The 20794-nt window shown below is 38.6% G+C and overlaps 1 protein-coding gene across 1 annotated transcript; it reads right to left on the bottom strand.

Moving 5' to 3' along the window:
* Positions 1–18360: 18360 nt before the first annotated feature.
* On the bottom strand, positions 18361–20778 carry LOC306882823 (uncharacterized protein). Its single transcript, XM_079437745.1, has 2 exons — positions 20680–20778; positions 18361–19965 (listed from the first exon to the last, which is right to left on the bottom strand). The coding sequence occupies exon 2, from the start codon at positions 19892–19894 to the stop codon at positions 18503–18505; it is 1392 nt and encodes a 463-aa protein (XP_079293871.1). The 5' UTR covers positions 19895–19965; positions 20680–20778; the 3' UTR covers positions 18361–18502.
* Positions 20779–20794: the final 16 nt, after the last annotated feature.

Below are 20794 nucleotides of genomic sequence, written 5' to 3'. Positions count from 1 at the left end.
TTACCCATCTTCAAGAAACGGCTAAAAACTCATCTGTTCCATCTTTACTTGACCCTCTAACTCTAGCACTCTCTATTCTAATTTTATTTTATCTATGTCTTTATTTAAAAAAAATAATAATAAATAAATAAATAAATAAATAAATAAATAATAATAATAATAATATTTATCTGTATTGCGTTAGGCTAACTGAGACTTGTAATAGCACTTGCACGTTGTCGCTCTTTTGTTGGTTTTGATTGCTTCTTATGTCCTCATTTGTAAGTCGCTTTGGATAAAAGCGTCTGCTAAATGACTAAATAAATAAGTTACAATGGTGTTTTTCCATTGCCATCACAGACGCTTCACCTTGTTTTCACCTGATGTTCCTATAATGAAAATTTTGTAAAATGAGCAGCAGTGTTATCATGAAACAGCGGTGGTGTACTGCAAAGTTTCACACGTTCTGCCGCAAGTATTTGTTGGCACTTCTTGTTTCAGTTAGTGGGCCTGAGGCGATGTTTGTGCATTATAAACATCACCAAATGAACAGCAGCTCTACGCTATTGTAAGAGTGGAGTAATTAGCTTCTGCTTATCTGCTTATTCTGCCCTTTGGCACTAGTTGAATTTCACCCCCATTAAACCGCAGCCTTATCAGCTGCTGACATAGTGTAATACCCATTTCTGACGAGTTTTGAAACATCGGTGTAATGTTTCTGCACTCTCCCCAATCGACAAGACCCCATGATGTGGATTGGCCAGAGGGAGAGATTAGAGAAGAAAAAAATAAATAAATAAATAAATAAAAATCAACAAATAAAAGAAGCTTTCGTTTTCCATAAAGCCACAATGAATCCACAGATGACTGGCATTGAATGGCAAGCCACAGATTTCATTCTAGATGTGATAATAATTCTCTATTTGCCCGAAGTCAATGTCAAGCAATAATGAGAGACGTTTGAGTGGATGTCACACTCGCTTTTGGTTCTCAGAAGATAACATAGAGGCTTTCTGATTCGCATGTAATTGTGATGAAATCGGGGATCGTGTGAAAGGAATTACGAGTCGGAACGTGTCCTCATCCAGTTCCGATTTATGCAAATAGCTCCTACTACAAATCACTTCCACTGTATGCTGCAAAGACACCGCTAAAATACTCCACCGCTAAATCACTCAGTGGGTGTAGGATTGCAGCAGGGACCTGAAATGAAGACATTTATTCCCTTGCGCGTTTCCTGGGAAAGAATGTTTCCGAGTATGTTTGTTTCATATGCTAATTCTCCCTGTGAGAACAAAGTGAATGAGTCGGCTCCTAAATGCTTATTTTCACTATTTAGCATCCAACAGAAAAGCCCCATGGTGACACGGAAAGTTAGCCTGAAGTGACCCAGGCAGGTAGCCAAACGAGCGAGAGAAGAGTCTTTACAAAGCATCGTGAGAACTTCTCAGAGCTCACAATGGTTTTTACCCCCTCGAAGACTTGAGCACGTTTCCACTCATTGGAGACCAGTTTGTTCCAAAGAAAGAGATTTTTGCAAAACTGATTCACTCCAATCCCTGCTAATGGCCGAATCTCACCAAAACATGTCTGGGTCACATTTCACCAAAAAAAAAAAAATCGAAAGAAAACAACAAGAATGTATTTTGGATAAATAAAGTAAAGCATATGCCATTTTGCATTATGATATTATTTTCATGACCATTAAGCACCACCCCAAACTGACCCTTATCTAAGCCTTATCTAAGCCACATACCATAATTGTATTTTGCATTACCTTTTTTATTTTTTTATTTTTTTTTACGGAATTTCAACAGTTACGCTTTGCACACTACCAATAACATTATAAAAAATAAATTGTTAAATTATGCAGTTACATGATTTAAAAATGCTACAGCATACTTACTGGGCTGCTTTCACTGTTACTATGCTTTTACTATGACATGAATCAATATGAAATTGAATTAACATTATCCATATTAATGATGTTATCCACAATATTTTTTTAAATATCCACTGAGTTCCCAGTTCAACATGAAAGTGCATAACAAAAGTTACAGAATTTGCTTATTTGATTAAAAGTTATTTGAAAATGTATGCTAAATCTTCTAAAAAGAGGTTTTTCGACAGTGGCCTAATAAGCCTTAAAGGTGGGGTATGTCATTTTTCAAAAACGCTTTAGAAAACTGAGTCGGGGCCGAGTACCAAAACAAACTTGTAGCCAATCAGCAGTAAGGGGGTGTCTACTCATGATGAGGAGGAGAGAGCGTTCAGTGAACAACCGAGCCGAGCGACAGAAAGATAGAGATGGTGGATAAAAAACAAAAGAGGAAAACGTCTGCGGAACGATAAGGCAAGAAGTAGGACCCGTATAAATATCGGATCAGCTTTCCAGCGCTGGAGAGAACTCAAGGAGGGGAAGGCCTGCGATCGGACGCCGAGGTTGCTTTGTTTCTTCTCGATAGACTGCGTAAGACCGTGTCTGCACCGGACCCGCCATGCCGCAACAGCTAAAGTCTGCCTATACTGGAAGCGATAAAGCAACCATTGAAAATTATTTGAAATTTGTGTCAGCATGATATAAATAGAACGCGGCAGCAGTTTACTGTTGGGGATTTGTCGTGTCAAACCGCGCAGCATCCAGTGTTGACCGTATCACTGATTATAATGACTTCTATAGTCCGGTGTAGACACGGTGTAACATTGGTTTTGCTTTGTTTCACAGAACTAATCGTTGCCTGGGTTGCGTACGTATGTGTGGGGCGGAGCTATCAAAATAGGGGCAAGACACTTTTGGGGTAGGGGCGTGTTTGTTTTGGTGATTTCAAATATCAACATTGGCTTCCAGAAATCGCTTACCCCACCTTTAAAAATATTAGTTATATTAAAGCTGCAGTCCGTAAGTTTTGCCTCTTTGTCGCCATCTCTGTTTGAAAACCTGGAATTGCAGCCGCAGCTCACCGGTGTGGATATTTACTGTACTTCGCAATTACAGATTCTAGCCTATGTCTTGGAATATATGACCCAAATAAGAATTTTCATTGTATATTGTCATCTTAACAAGTAACAAGTCTGCCACATTTGTTCTGACCAACTGAGGAAAAAAGCATTACCATAAATCGTAACCATTGGTTATTAAATCTAATGATCGGTTTGCTCATATCACATTGAACCAAGCAAATTATTATTATTGTTATACTTTATTCTCAAATTATTAATGTTAACAACATCAGCATTGCGTGACTATGAGTATAGTGTGTAATAGTGTATAGATTTCAATTTCTGTACAGTTTATTGTAATTGTCATGCCATTTGAAATTCATATTTAGAATTTCTTTTAACCCAAAAAGCAAACTATGCTCCCTTCTAACTGGTTTTCTTTAAAATACAAATATTGTGTAATCCCAGGCTGTAAAAAAAAAAAAAGTTATGGATTGCAGCTTTAACATAATGCTAAAACACTGATATCAATTCTGAAATGTAAATTTTTATTACAACAGAAGAACCTGTTGTAAATAAAAGCCTAGATAGAAGGACCTTTAAATATTAACTTGGACAAATTTAAAAAGGTTAAGAAGCACTGTTCTGCACTTAATATTTAGCCCAACATTTCCTGCTTCTTTCAAAGTGTTTAATTTTTGTTTTTCCAAACGGATTGTCTAATCAGTACTTACATGCATGTAAAAAGTTCTGTTCTCAAATGTCAAGTGTTTTTAGGTTTAGCATACTTCCATATGATGTATCGCTTGTCTTTTCACCAAGTCACCTTGAAAAGCGTATGCTAAATGAATGAATCTAAATGTATTAAAAACACTCTGTACTTTCACTACTTGTCAAAGTCAGCTTTATTGTCATTTTTCACATTGTTGAATGGTGAAGAAAATAAACCTGATATAAAAAAGATGTAATCTCCTTTTCTGACAAGTTGTTTGGCGTTGTTTTTCATGTTTCCTTCTATTCTTTGAAGCTGCAGGAGTGAAGGAGAATCATGTCATATGCACTTTCAAAGACTTATTTTAAGATTAACAACAAATACCATGTATCCTGCCTGTCTTGTGTCAACATTTTACCATTTTTTGTAACATTTAATTTAAAACTATCTAATCACACATTATTCTATAATATACTATTAACATTTTGAATTATTTGATTTTTATATTTTCAGTTTTTGTTTTAATGTATTATGTGCTTTTGAAATGAATTCTTATTAGTTCTTGTTTTTTATCAATTGTTTAGATTTAATTTTTGTTTTATTATTTGTTTTTGTTTTTGTTATGTTTGTCTGTTTGTCTGTTTGTTTGTTTTTTTGTTTGTTTTTTTTTTGTTTTGTTTTTTTCTTGAGCTTTGTTTCCATGACCAAAAACAGGTCTTAGTAATTTTTTGTTACCAGTAACATCACTGAAACATACAGGACTTTCACCAATATAAATGATAAAAGCGTAAAAGATTGTTTAGAAAATATTTTAGAAAGCAAAAAGTTGCTGGTAGGACTGCAAAGACGGAGCTTAACAAAGGGTTCATTCTCACTACTGTTATGTTTCTGGATTATCTACTTTTGTTTCAGTTTCTTTTTTGCAAAACACACTTATTTTCTTTTGATTTTGAATTGAAATACCCTATAGATTTCACAGAGGTCCATAGTATAAAACTAGAATAAATAAAGAAATGACTCATGAATGACTTCTTCTCTACTCTTTTTCACTTTGACTTCATTCAGCTGATGGATTATAAAGTTCAGTCGATGCAGTCTGGGGACAATGTGAGATCCCAAAACTCAATTGAACGCTCAGACTCTTTGTCTGGGTGAACGGCTGGACCATGAAGAATTGCAGATTTGTTTCTGAGGTGTTGTAATTCTTGCGGGTCTCTCTCTTTCTCTCTCTCTGTGCTGTCACTCCCTCTCACACTGACCGATTTCAAAGAGGAACACCCCCTCCCCTCCCATTCGCTGTTCTGTTTCCACGTTTCCATAGCAACCGAGATGCGCACTGTTTTCGCCCCCTTTTTTGTTTTGCACGGGGAGGCATCTCATAATGGGGGTCTAAAGGGAACAGGAAGGGAACACTAGCGGATAAGGGGGAGGCTGCGGGCCAAAGCTGTGAAAAAGCAACAAAAACAGTAAGAAATGCATTGATAATGACATCACCAGCATTTCCCACAGTGGCCAGTGTCTTAATGGGAGCTGGAGCTTCCATTCATCGGCCCGGGGTTGGCTTTCCAAGAGCCTGGGGAGGCCAGTGCTCCCTTCATCTCAATGGGCTTTTTGTTGAGGAACAGAAGAGCTGTTTCTAGGCTTGCAGAAAAGCTCAGCTAATTCACTTTAGGGTTACCAGGAAGCCTGAGCCCGCAAGGTTGGCAACAATGGCAAACTTGATTGCCTCACTTCGATGGCCCAAGAACTCCCAGCTGGAACACCAGAATTCAAATGGGAACTTGTTTTCTCTTTTCTGTATGTTTCTTTCTCTCGCCGCCCCGCCTCTGTGTCCACACGCATTTATTTCTTCATCTCTTCATCTGATGGGATCCCATGGCTGCCTGACCTACCCTGACATATTTCAGGGAGGGACAGTGGGGAGACGTGCTCATTGTGCACAGCAGCTCTGCATCTGATGTTAGAGCGCCACCAATAGGTTTTGGAGTGCAAGGTCTGAGAAAAATGCAGTCGTATTTATACCTACACTGTAAAAAAAATAAAGATTATTGAGTATGTTATACGAGATGTTATTCAGTCTTCCTACTTCAAAATTTCATGTTTAATTTAATGTGTTGCTTGCCGTTTCTTGGTAATCAATCTAATTGTGTTACATGTGTAAAACAACAACAACAACATTATAGCATATTATTATAAATAACTGAATGTTTTCTTGCAAGTATTATTAGTAATGTATTTTTTGGCCAATAATAATAAATATATAATACCTTTGTTATATATTTATATATTGTTATATATGAATATATTTGTCATTGTTATTATTATTAATGATAATAATAACTATAATAAATATATTTATTTATTTAAAAATGAGAAAATGCATTACTGCAATTTTACTGCAGTACAAGGTTGCCACTGTCACGGTCTGGTTTCTGTTTAGTTTCCCTTTTGCCCTTATTTGGTTTTTCCTGTTCTAGTTTCCTGTCATTAGTTAATCTTCCTTCATCCTCATCACCTGTGTTATATTAACTATCTTGTTTCCTCGTTTGGTTGTCCCTTTAAAAGTCCTGAGTTCTCCCCTAGTCTTTTGTCTGAGATTGTATGTTATTTTAGTGAGTTGAAGCCTATTAAAAAGATTTCTGTTTCTTCATCCCTTCGTCGAGCGCTCTTCATTTATTCTACAACCACACGTACCGTAACAGAATCTCAGACCTGTACCGTACTGAAAGATGGACTGCACCTACCCGCCTCCTGAAGAGGTACTTCTCCAGATATCGCAAGATGGCTGCTCCATTGAGGATTATGTGCAAGATTTCCTCCAGTTCACCCACCGCGTACCATGGAATGATTGGATGCTGAAAGTAGCCTTCTGGAGCGGTTTAGATGATCACCTGTTCATCCAGGCACCACCTGCCACTACCCCAGGCTCCCTGATACAATTCCTGGAGTTTGTTCTGCACCTTGCAGGTTCATCTTTTATTGTGGAGAAGGTTCCTGCATTCCAGCCACCGCCCGCGGCGATGAAGATTCCGCCGCCGTTCGCGGAGAATATGGCAAGCCCGCCGCCTGTGAATATGGCAAGCCCGCTGCCAGAGAATATGGCAAGCCCGTCTGCTCCTCGCAAGTGCTCTCCTGCGTCTCCGCTGGTGCCGTCCAGCTCTCCAGCATCTCCGCTGGTGCCGTCCAGCTCTCCTGCGTCTTTGCTGGTTCCGTCCAGCTCTCCTATAACTCCGCTGGTTCCATCCGTGTCCGCGCTGTCCAAGTGCCCCCATGTGTCCGCGCTGTCCGAGCGCCCCCAAGAGTCTGCGCTGTCTGAGCGCCCCCAAGAGTCCGCTCTGTCCGAGCGCCCCCAAGAGTCCGCGCTGTCCGAGTGCCCCACAGAGCCTGCTCCTCCTCAATGGTTCCCAGAGGGGAACTTCCCCAAGAAAATTTGCGGGGGGGGGGGCATATAGCCACGGCCTGTGTGGCCAGGCCAAGGGCCAAGGCCACGGAGCTCCCTGATCCGCCATAGCCTCCCGAGTCTCCAGTCCCGCCATGGCCTCCCGAGTCTCCAGTCCTGCCATGGTCCCCTGAGTCTCCTGACCCGCCCTGGAGGCTTCCCTTATCTCCTCCCTGTCCTGGCCCTGCTCCAGCCTCCAGACTCTTGGGGGGTGCATGGACAGTGCGGACTCTTGGGGGCGCTCGGACAGCACGGACACAAGGGGGCGCTCGGACAGCACGGACACATGGGGGCGCTCTTGAAGCGCGGACACGGACGGAACCAGCGGAGATATAGGAGAGCTGGACGGAACCAGCGGAGACGCAGGAGAGCTGGACGGCACCAGCGGAGATGCTGGAGAGCTGGACGGGACCAGTGGAGACGCAGGAGAGCTGGACGGCACCAGCGGAGATGCTGGAGAGCTGGACGGCACCAGCGGAGACGCAGGAGAGCTGGACGGCACCAGCGGAGATGCAGGAGAGCACTTGCGAGGAGCAGGTACTGGAGGTCACTTGCGAGGAGCAGACAGGCTTGCCATATTCTCAGGCAGCGGGCTTGCCATATTCACAGGTGGCGGGCTTGCCACATTCTCCGCGAACGGCGGGCTTTGTGCGGGCGGCCGAATCTTCATCGCCGCGGGCGGTGGCTGGACTGCAGGAACCTTCTCCACAATAAAAGATGAACCTTCAAGGTGCAGAACAAACTCCAGGAATTGTATCAGGGAGCCTGGGGTAGTGGCAGGTGGTGCCTGGATGAACAGGTGATCATCTAAACCGCTCCAGAAGGCTACTTTCAGCATCCAATCATTCCATGGTACGCGGTGGGCGAACTGGAGGAAATCTTGCACATAATCCTCAATGGAGCGGCCATCTTGCGATATCTGGAGAAGTACCTCTTCAGGAGGCAGGTAGGTGCAGTGCATCTTTCAGTACGGTACAGGTCTGAGATTCTGTTACGGTACGTGTGGTTGTAGAATAAATGAAGAGCGCTCGATGAAGGGATGAGGAAACAGAAATCTTTTTAATAGGCTTCAACTCACTAATACCATTAAATAACATACAATCTCAGACAAAAGACTAGGGGAGAACTCAGGACTTTTAAAGGGACAACCAAATGAGGAAACAAGATAATTAATATAACACAGGTGATGAGGATGAAGGAAGATTAACTAATGACAGGAAACTAGAACAGGAAAAACCAAATAAGGGCAAAAGGGAAACTAAACAGAAACCAAACAGTGACAGATATCGCCCCCCCTCCCGGAAGGTGCGTCCCGCACCGTAACAGTCACATCGGGGAGTGATATCTGTCACGGTTTGGTTTCTGTTTAGTTTCCCTTTTGCCCTTATTTGGTTTTTCCTGTTCTAGTTTCCTGTCATTAGTTAATCTTCCTTCATCCTCATCACCTGTGTTATATTAATTATCTTGTTTCCTCATTTGGTTGTCCCTTTAAAAGTCCTGAGTTCTCCCCTAGTCTTTTGTCTGAGATTGTATGTTATTTAATGGTATTAGTGAGTTGAAGCCTATTAAAAAGATTTCTGTTTCTTCATCCCTTCATCGAGCGCTCTTCATTTATTCTACAACCACACGTACCGTAACAGCCACATGGCAACATTCAAATTTTCTCATTTACAGCAGAATTATTGAAAATTAATCTTTAAACAAACTCTCATTGATCAAAGAAATATAAAACGTCAGATGTTTAAACACTTTTTCGTACATTTTGAACATTCTGAACATCTGATGTTTTGAGCTTTGTTCAGTTAGATGTTTCTTAACTTTTAAGTTAAGCTAAATGTTAAGTGTAGAGCAGAGGTTCTCAACTTTTTTGACCCCAAATTTGTCCAAGTCCAAATTTGAAGATGATATTTACCTACTACAAAAATGATCCCAATTTAACAGTTTTTAGCATTTTAATTAAGATTATGCTAATATAGCTAAATTTAAGACTTAATTCTTAATACAGGTGTGTCCAAACCTGTTTCTGGAGATCTAATGTCCAGCAAAGTTTTGCTAAACACTTGCCTGGAAGTTTGAATGAGTCTGAAGAGCTCGATTAGCTGCTTCAGGTGTGTTTAATCATGGATGGACAAAACTCTGCAGGACATTGGCCCTCCCGGAGCAGGTTTGGACACCCTGCTTTAGCACAGTGTGAGCAATTATATGTTTCTTTCTTGTGTGTATGTCATATGGCATAACGTTTAAATCTAACGAACAATGTAGGTCTTTGACATTGTTTACTATGAAACAGTCACACATGAATACTTATATGTGTCTGCCACAACATCAAGCACACACATTCACTAGTGGCTAACCTGAGCTGTGGCATCAACAGCAGCTGACAGGGTCAAATAGCACATTGGAGAAAGATGTTTTGTCCTGATAATGTCTCAGTACAGGTATGTTGCTATGCTGTTATTGCTGAACCTGTTAATAACACATTAAATCTGGCAAACCATTTAGTCTTTTTCTTCAGGCATTTAATGTGGCAGTCAGAGGTGTAAGGTCACAAAGTTAAAATTTTTGTGTATGTAGAGTTTTTATCCTTGACTACATTTTTAGAAATCAATAAAAATCAAAAGATAACAGCAAGAAAAGTTTTGTGGAATTGATCAAAATGAATTTTTTGATCAATTCGGTTCTACTGAACCTGATCACAAAGCTGTATCCTGCTAGGTACGGAAAGCCGTTTTAACATTTAATCTATAAGCTGTACTTGTCTCTATTAATTAGAAAATAGAATTTACAGCTAATTATCAAAAAGACAGAAGGCAAATATAGTTCATTTGTCTTTCTAACATCCATGACTCATGAGCTGCATGTAATAAGTTAGCTAAAGTTTAGCTAAGGCAATATACCATGGGCAGGCTAACTTCATGGAGAAACAACAGGTGAAGTACAATAAAATTAATAACGTCATCAGAATCGACACATTGATATGCAAATCAGGCGTTAAGTAATTAAAATACGCAAATTTGCATACATTTGACACAAGGCATTGCAGATGAATAGGATAAACAAAATAAAGCATATCACCACAGAACTTCCCCAGTTATTAGTTAATGACTTACATCAAGAGCCTTTAAATATGCAGAAAGCTTCATTTGGTTAATTTAGAAGAAATCTACAGAAGCAAACAAAAGAATTAAAACAATTTATTGTCTTGTGCAAAATAAACAAATTATTAGTAAAAATATGTCCCTCACCTTTGTGCAGTCATTTGTTCTAAATATATAGCCTACTTGAAACTAGTAGCATAGAAAACATGCACATTGTGGTTTTGTTTCCTTTGTTTTTGCCTGTTCTTTTGATAAAACTAGTGAATGCTAAAGAAGACCATGGTCTCTCTGTGAACTGATTATTTTGTAGAAATCTGTTGAAAAATGAAACAGCATGAAACAATTGGGTGAGTGTGAGGGAATTAAAATAAGTTGGTAAGTCAGAGTTTTGTTAAGATATTCAACGTTACGTTTGGAAAAAATAAATAAATAAATATGAGAAGTGCCCTTTTTCCCACTTGAAAATGTTAATGATTACAAAGAGGGTTACATCTGAGTATCTTATAAAGTTTAGGGCACATGCTTATTCGATAACTGTTTAATTTCCTATTTGGGTTTATGTATATGCTATTTTTTTTTTTTTTAATTACCTGTTTTTTCCAAGGCATTGTTAGATGCCAGTGCTTCCTGACATTGCTATGTAAATATTTGGTTTCAAAAACAATACCATAGCTATTAAACCGTTTCTTGTTTTGATTTTAAATCTGTATTTAAGCTCAGAACGATCTCAGAGTAAGTCTGCTTTTGTGGTGGGTAGGCTTTAAAAAATGTATTATTATAATGTTAATTCATGTAATGAAGGATTTGTAAAGTTGTACAATAATCAGTGCTGAGCCCTACTGTAAGGTTAACCCTGTCTGCTTTAAAGGTTTCAAAATGATTAACAGTTGAACACATTTGATAGAAATTTAGGAAAGTAATCAGTTACATTACTTTAATAAACTAATTGAAATAGTGACACTACTTATTACATTTTAAATAACTTATTACATTTCCAAAGTAACCTTCCTGGATACTAGTACTCATTCATTAGATATAGTGCCTATAGACAATAGCATTTATTTATTAGATACTAGTACTTATTAATAGATAATACTTATTCATTAGATACTGGTACTTATTATTAGACACTAATACTTATTAAATAGATACTAGTACGTATTGATTAGATATAGTACTTATTTCAATAGTGACTAGTTGTTACTAGTGACAAATGTAAATGTTTTGCCCTTGACTTCTGTGGGGATCTGTCATTGTGATATCAACTATTCAGTTTTGACTAGTATGTATTCCAGTTGTGACTAGTTATACATAATTCGTATGTACTAGTAATTAATCATTAGGTACTAGTACTTATTTTCTAGATACTAGTGCCTATTATTAGATACTACTTAATCATTAGGTACTAGTACTTATTTATTAGATACTCTAAATAGATACTAGTTCTTATTTATTACATATTAGTATTTATTCATTAGATACTAGTTCTTATTTATTATACTAGTACTTTTTCTTTAGGTACTCGAATCTATTAAATAGATACTAGTACTTATTCGTTAGATACTAGTACTTATTGATTAGCTACTAGGATTTATTCAATATATACTAGTGCACATTTATTAGATACTTATTCAAAATGTTAGTTAGTAAAATATTTAATTGAACTCTACTGTGGTCATTCAAATAGTCATAACAAAACGAGTAAAAAAGCAAATATGACTAGTAAGATGAGAATTGTTACTAACAATTGCAAAAGATACTGTCTCAGAAATAAGCACTAATGAGTACCTACTAGAATCTATTAAATAGGTACTAGTATCTAATGAATAAGTACCAGTATCTAATAAATAAGTACTAGGATGCCTACTAGTTGTATTTAAATAGATACTCACTATTAGAATAATCACTATAGTCATTAATTGATAGATGCTAATTGTAGACATTAATAGATATCTTAGATTTTAATAGATATCTTAATTCAAACAGCTAAATCTTGCTAATTTGTTACCATGAAAACGTTGGGTAAAAATAGGAAAAATAATAGGCTACGTTGAGGTAAACATATGCAAATCCTTGCCTTTTTCTCCAGTGTACATTTTTTTTGTTTTTGTTTTTCTTGCAGCTATGTTTATTTATTAGCTATGTTTATTCTTATATACTCGTTTTGTATATTATAGTGAAATAGTGTTATTACAAAAATAATCAGAATCAGAATGAGCTTTATTGCCAGGTGTGTTTGCACATACGAGGAATTTGTTTTAGTGACAGTAGCACAGTTCGACAGAATGACAGCGACAGGACAGGACACAGATAATAAAAAAATAAAAATAAAAAAACAATGTAAAATATACAAAAATGGACAATGTAATATTCTTTATATAGTTTAATGTTTTTATTCAATAAAAATAATATCCATGATTATTATTAGTCAAATTGACATATAAAAACAACATTTTTGGACAAATTGTGCTACCCTACAAACAAGCACAGCATACCTGGTGTTTTTTTGTGTTTTTTTAATTAATCATTTTTGGCTTTTTTTTTTTTTTTTTTTATAAAGAAAATGTTTTTCTGAAAACTATAGGGTTTGGATTTTGTGTGCCCTGTACAGAATATGAATGTAAAGACATTCAACGTCTGTAGCACCAAAAAAATCTTATCTCCATCCTGCCACCAGAGGTCCCCTGACTCGTACAATGCCCAACATACACATTAGGCTACTATGTTTACAAAACTGTTTACATTACTTCCTGTATAATCTCTCTCCAATATGTTGTTGGTTCATTAATATTCAACATATGATTACTATACTGAGCAGAAATGCACATTTAAAAAGTACTAGTATCTATTATGTTCAGGATATCTTAGGTCTAAAAAAAAAAGTACTAGTTCTAATTTTTCTTAACAAAAAAAAAAATATATATTTAAAAACTAGTCACTATTGGAATAAGTAGGCTACTAGTATCTAATAAATAATACTAGTAACTTTACAAAAGACACTACTAAAGAATAAACACTAGTTCCTAAATAAGCACTAGTAGCTAAACATTAGCTAATTAATAAGCATTAGTACTTCATGGAAAAGATACTAGTATCTAAAAAATAAGTAATAGGAGGAAGATTAAATGTTAAAACGGCTTGCCATACCAAGGTGAATGAATGAATGAATGAGTGATGCATTTATATAGCGCTTTATTGTGTATTGCTGTACACCCAAAGCGCTTTACAATCATGTGGGGGGGTCTCTCGTCAACCACCACCAGTGTTCAGCATCCACTTGGATGATGCGACGGCAGCCACACTACAACGGCGCCAATGCGCTCACCACACACCAGCTACAGGTGGAGAGGAGAGAGAGTCATAGAACCAATCGAGTGTATGGGGATTATTCGGAGGCCATGATTGATAAGGGCCAGTAGAGGGAATTTGGCCAGGACACCGGGGTTACACCCCTACTTTTTACGAGAAGTGTCATGGGATTTTTAATGACCACAGAGAGTCAGGACCTCGGTTTAACGTCTCATCCGAAAGACGGATGAGACGTCCGTCCGAGGTGGATCCAAGTACTCCAGACTGCAGCCTGGACGATGGGGCGGGGTGTTGTGCCTATTTTCGACTCCCTGCCAAATTATTACCCCCACGTTGAAATCGCTACCTGATTGCTTAATCCTAACCCCACCCCTAATCCTAACCCCTCCCCCACACCTAACCCTAAACCTAACAATACTAGGGGGGTAATAATCTGGCGGGGGTCAGAATTCGGCACTACACCGGCAACACAATGGGGCGGGGTGATACGTGTTGCCCCGCCCCACACAATTCCATTGGTTTATAAAACAGCAAATCTTATTGGTGCAGATGCTTGAAGTTTACGATTTTGTAATTGATTTGGCAATATTACAGAAATATTAGGCCTACTGTTTAGTAATTTTAGTTAGATGAAGTTATTGCGGTGGGCAGCAGATAGTAAACAACATTTTGTATTACTGCATTTCCAAAAATATACTCACCTACACCTTACACTTTACATTATCAAGTACCATGGTTTATGGTGTTTTAAATAGGAGTATCATGGCTATTACGATATATCTCTGTACCATCTGATACGATCACCATGATTCTGTCACAGTACGTTTTGTGAGGGGTATTCAACAAATTCTCCCTTTATTGTATAGCTTAGTTGCAGCTTATGCTTATAAATAGCAGATATATGTCTTTGTTTTTGTGCATTTGTGCTTTATGTAGATTATCATTATGGTAATAAACTGATTTTTTCATAGTCTAACTGATTCTAATGAAACATTTAGCTAGATAGTACCACCAGTTCATTTAGTTATGGTATTATACTTCTCTTTCCTCAGATAAACAATGCATTTTAAAGTATGAAAGTATGGCATTTCATCATTTATGAATAGGCCTAATGCCGTATTATTGAATTGGGAGTTTATAACTGTGCACAGATGCGCATTGTCAGATATTAATTCATTGGTGAAAGATCCTTTAGGTCTTATATTTGTTTTTGTTTCTTTGTTTTTTTTGTTTTGTTATTTCAGGCTATGCCTTTTTCAACAGTTCTGTGCATTACTCAGTAGAAATGTACTTTTCTTTCAAGACAGTGAGGAGTCTGCCTACAGACAGGAGGTTAAAGAGCTGGCTGTCTGGTGCGGTTATAACAACCTGGAGCTCAACATGCTCAAAACTGTGGAGATGATAGTGGACTTCAGCACTGGAAAAAAAAAAAAGAAAGTTGAGCCAACTTACAATTTTAAGGCAACCAGCTTCCGCAGATTTTTGAGTTCTCTCAACTTATTTTTGTAGGAGATTCTCAACTTTTTGTTGTATAAACTTAAAACAAGTTGAGAAAACTCAAAAATCTGCTGAAGCTGGTTGCCTTAAAATTTTAAGTTGGCTCAACTTTTTTTTTTACAGTGAGGAGGAACCCCCCTGCACTCCCCCCACTCACCATCTTGAACAGCACTGTGACTGCAGTGGAGACATTAAGGATCCTGGGCACCATCATCTCTCAGGACCTGAAGTGGGACACTCACATAGACTCCATTGCTAAAAAGGCCCAATAAAGGTTCTACTTCCTTGGCCAGCAGAGGAAATTAAGCCATAGGAGTTGCTCACATAGTTCTACTCAGCCATCATTGAGTCTGTCCTGTGCACATCAATAACCGTCTGGTTTGGCTCAGCTACAAAATCAGAAATCAGAAGACTACAGAGGACAGTTCAGTCTGCTGAAAGGATTATTGGTGCTCCCTTGCCCACCCTCCAAGAACTGTATACATCCAGAGTGAGAAAAATGGCTCAGAAAATCACTCTGGATCCCTCACATCCATGCCATCTCCTTTTTGAACTTTCGCCATCTGGTCGGCGCTACAGAGCTCCGAATACCAGGACAGCCAGACACAAGAACAGTTTCTTTCCCCGGGAAATCTACCTCATGAACAGTAAAATGTTCTCCCACTGTGCAATAAAAATATGCAATAACCTTATTTATTCATCACCCTACATCCTAGTACATCTTTTTTTTTTACCACATATTGTATCAGCTAGATTGACTATGGGAATATCAACCAACATTTGGCCATTTCTAATTATTGGGGAGACTTGTCCTCCTCAATGTCTTACAGTTACAGCCCTGCCTCTAAGGGACAAGTCCCTTAATAACCAAAGATTACATTTTCTTTTTATCTTTTCAAAGGCAGGGTTGAAATTCAGGGGAGCCCTGTCTTGTTCATTTTTGCTATTATGCTATTCCTTACGATGTTTGCTGAAGTGTCTGCGATACCGTTCCATAAATTGTCTTTTGCTGACATCTTTTGGCCGATGGCAGAACTACAGGCGACAACAACAGGTGGCATTTTCAGCAAGGACTTCTTGCCGAATCTATTAATAGGGCGATAAAATATATGCAATTAAATTGTAATATATGACCCTGGACCAAAAAACCAATCTTAAGTGTCAATTTTTCAAAATTGAGATTTATACATCACCTGAAAGCTGAATAAATAAGCTTTCCATTGATGTATGGTTAGTTATGATAGAACAATATTTGGCTGAGATAATAAAATCTGGAATCTGAGGGTGCAAAAAAATCTAAATATTGATAAAATCACCTTTAAAGTTTTCCAAATTAAGTTCTTAGCAATGCATTTTACTAATCAAAAATTAAGTTTTGATATATTTACAGTAGGAAATTTACTAAATATATTCATGGAACATGATCTTTTCCTAATATCCTAATGATTTCTGGCATAAAAGAATTAATTTAATAATTTTGACCCATACAATGTATTTTTGGCTATTGTTACAAATATACCCCAGTGACTTAAGACTGTTTTTGTGGTCCAGGGTCACAAATAATGAATTATTAGTTGTAGTAAATTGATTATCTGTCACAGCTGGACTGGTGTCTAATATCAGGGCTTTTTCATTTAAATGGCTGTAATTTAAATTACCGACCCATACTAATACTATAAAGCAAATAGATTCAGATAGACCACTGATTCATGAACCAATTATTTATTACAAAAATGCAAGCCAGAACTCTTAAACTGTTATCTAATGGCAAACACAATACAAAAACATACATCTTTATATAAGATGTAGGTCTGCTGCATTGAGAGATGAAATATAGCTACAGCAATTGAAAAAAAAGACAAATTTAAATCAAAACATGAGAAGTGTGGGCAGGAGAGCGATAAACCTTATATTAATGGAAAGAATTAAAAACAATGGCAATAAAAGATCCATAAGACTGGGGGATATGACTTATGCTTTAAGAACAATGGGAATATTTAAAAACAACCAGGATCTCAAAAAACTATAGAGTACCAAGAGCTTTTTTTTCTTCTTTTTTAATAACATCATTCTGGGTGCAACAGTGTCTTCTGTGCTTCATACGAGCATCCCAACACTCCTCAACATCTCATTTTCAAACACCATAAATAGGTTAGTAATTGCTATTGTATTTCCATTCAGATAGCAAATGGAGAGCAAAAGTCCAGACGAACATGAACATCGAACATGAGGCTGATTAAACACCTTTGATGTGCTGAACTCCAGGTCTTCCGTGGTGCATTGAAGAGCTTTGGTCTCACAATTTTTCAAAATGCGTGGAATATATTTCCGTTCCAGTCGCGTTCCAATTTCCTAAATATGTAGTGCTTCTGTCTATAAATACAATAGTGCAATGCTTGTTAAAATATGAAATCCCTTGGCTATTCCTTAACTTATGCAGATACAGAAAAATAAATCAGATAGAACTTTTTTTTTGCAACTGCAACTTTTTACACATATACAGCAGAAGTAAAAAGCACACATTTTGCGGGTATATTCTTTTCTCATATTCATTCAAGTGCACACACAAACTTATATGAACGATATTTTGAGTGCATCTGTACATATCCATGTCCAATTAGCATGAAGGTTTTTTTTTTTTATATATATATATATATATATATATATATATAAATACCCTCCATGGACACAATGGATTTCATATTTTGACAAAAGAACATCAAAAAGGAAATAAGTACCAAAGACAACATGTTGAGGAAACTAGTCAAATCCAGAACAATCCAAACACCCCAAAACACTTGTTAGTCTGGAGTACAGCTTCTCTGTTTGCACTCGTCCAGCGGTTTATACTGGAACTGTATACTTTTTTATATATATATCCCATAAAAGCAAACAGCAAAACCTGTTTTTGTGTCTCCAGACTTGAAGCCTTGAACTTGTTGAAATTAGGTCACTAAAAATAAATTACAGGAGAAATAACAGATTCAAACCGCACACTTAATAGAACAACGTTCAAGTAAATTGCATAAAAATTTACTTCTTGCATACAAAACTCTGGTTTCCTACTAACAAACTTGAATTTAATATTACCTTTGCCCCTCATCCCCATCTACTCCAATAAGTACTTTATTTTTGGGTTCACAGATTCAGTGCAAGCACGACAAAAATAAGAAAAATTAAAATAAATAACACCTGCATTGCCAATGCCATTCTCTGTAGATTTTCTTGTCAATACCTAAAATTTCAGAGACATACATTTGGCTTGCAAATAAACCGAATGAACAAAACAAAAGGGAATGTCAACCAAAAAAAAAACACTTATATTAACAAATGTGGCTACTATATCCCCTAAAAGTGGCTGAAAAGGGTAATAATAATTACAATAATATTAAAATGAAACCACACAGCCAGTGATGCCACACCCAAATTCTGATTTCGCAAAATAAGAATGAGGGGTAAACAAAAACTAACCAAAAAAACACAACATTTTTCCCCATCAGCTAAGCCTCGACAGTTCCTCTGTCTTTCTCACTCGGACTCGTATTCCAGCGGGGCCAACTCATCTATGACCAGTTCCTCTTCGCACCTAACGTCTTCCTGTTTCGCAGACAGGCTCATCGCCGCGTGGACCTTCTTATGGCGCGAGAAGCTGGAGGAGTGAACGAAAGTTTTCCCGCACTGTGGGCACTTGTAGAGTTTTCCCGTAGCGTGCGTTTGCTGGTGCTGCTTGAGGTTGGAGAGCCGGACGAAGGTCTTCTTGCAGACGTTGCAGGCGTAGCACTTGTTGCTGGCGTGTGTGTGCTCGTGCCGCGAGAGGCTGGCGGTGTGGCTGAAGCGTTTGTTGCAAACTAGGCAGGGGTACGGCCGCTCCTCGTTCGGGAGGTACAACCTCTTCTTGCCCCCTTTACCGTGCTTGTTCTTCTTGCACAGGGTGTAGTAGTTGGGCTTGTCGCGGGAGCAGAGCTTCAAGCGGATCTTGAGGTCCGAGGACTTGTCGAGGGAGTCTTTGCCGTGTGTGTACGAGTTGAGCAGCTGTCTCACGTGAGCCACCTGGTGCTTGGAGAGTCCCGCGGAGTGGCTGAAGACCCTGTTGCATTGCGCACATTGGTACTGCTTCTCGACTGTTTTTTTACTCGTGCCGTGGCCGGATGGGAAACTGTGCTGGGTTACGATGGGAGCTGGGGTCGGAGTCGGGTATAACGGTCTGACGATCTTATCCAGGCCTTTTTTGTGGATCAAGCGATGCCGCGACAGACTCGAGCTGTGATTGAACGATTTTCCACATGTGTTGCATGTGTGCAGTCTCTTGGTTTTGTGGCATTTCTTGTGTATCGCCAAAAGCCGCTTGCCGTTGCACCGCACCCCGCATAAGTTGCACTGGAGAGACTTTTTGCTGTCGCACAACTTGCTGAAATCTTTAGAGGAAGAGAGGGACGATCTATCCGAGTGTACGTGCAGATGGCGAGCAAGACTGGAGGAATGGCTGTAGCTCTTGCCACAGAAGCGGCAGTTATATGTTCTAGCATGAGACACCTCCTTCTCCCAGCAAATATCCGAAACGTCCTCTTCTTCACACAACTGGCTATTCCCCGCTTCCGTGTGGTCGTTGAAGTCTGACTCACTGCCCACCTCCTCCTCATGCGTCGCAATCAAATCTGGATCTACATCGTCACATTCTGGGAACACCGCTTCGTAAGGGACAAAGAACGTCTCATCCGGTTCCACTTTGACCATCTGATCAGAGGTGAAGCAGGAAGCCTCGTCCAAATCCTTTTTCACGCAGGCTATAGTGAATTTGGAGCCCACCTCGGCCCACTTGACCACATATTCGATGGGCTGGGTGTCAAGTTCCACCGTGATGAAGTCTGCTCCTAAAGCATCCTGCTCGGAGCAGGTCAGCTCTGTTTCTGTCTCCTCCATCAGAGCTGATCTTCACGGCCCTTCTGTCGTTTTCTCACTGATTCCAGGCTTAATTTACACCTCGGCAAATCCTAGTAGCAAAAAAAAAAAAAATTGAGTTTGATTAAACAGCAGGAATAATAGCATGCACCTGCCAACATTTGGCTTTTTTTTAAGTTATTGTCTGATAATTGGTCTGCTTGACAGATTAATAGAAGTTTATCCACCCCTTGTGTCAATTCAAACAATCTATCTCTGTTAATAAAAGCAGTTTATTTTGAGTAGATATTGAGTAAAATATTCGTTTTTTTAAGGTCATGAGATAACATTACTACATGTATACTACGCTCGACAGCATTAATCTCAGCAGGCCACTGAGAAAACTATTTATCCTGGAGACTCATGAGCTATTATGCAAAATATTGTACTTCCTCTTGCATGGATATTTTTTATGACTACAGCATAATAAACCCTGAATATCTCTGCACCATTAACAACCATCAACCAGACTTTTCCGCGATTGAGAGTTATGAGATCTGAAGAATCAGTCTTACATTTAGAGAAGGTTCTACCCTGACATTTAAGCTACAGCATGTTCTGAAGAATCATTCTGACATTTATAGAACGTTCGGAAGAATCGTTCTGCGGTTCGTTCGAAATCTGTCAAATCCGTCGGAACGCGATAATATGTCGAAGTGTAAAATGAAAGCGGAGGTTCGCGCGCAGGGTATTTCCTCATCAGCGGGATGCCGCGAAGTCTCGCATTTTCGCGTGTTTTCGTTAGGCTTGTTTATTTATAAACTCACCTCCTCTGATCAACCGGCAAAAGAAATCCATAGCAATCTACTTGAAACCTCGGCAATAAAGGGAAAACAGCCAAACAAAAGCGGTACAACGGCAAACAGGAAACACAACTGTGCA

This window comes from Barbus barbus (assembly GCF_936440315.1).
Source record: "Barbus barbus genome assembly, chromosome: 16".
NCBI lineage: Eukaryota > Metazoa > Chordata > Actinopteri > Cypriniformes > Cyprinidae > Barbus > Barbus barbus.
The sequence above is the reverse complement of the archived record's forward strand: the minus strand, read 5'-3'. Positions and strand labels throughout refer to the sequence as shown.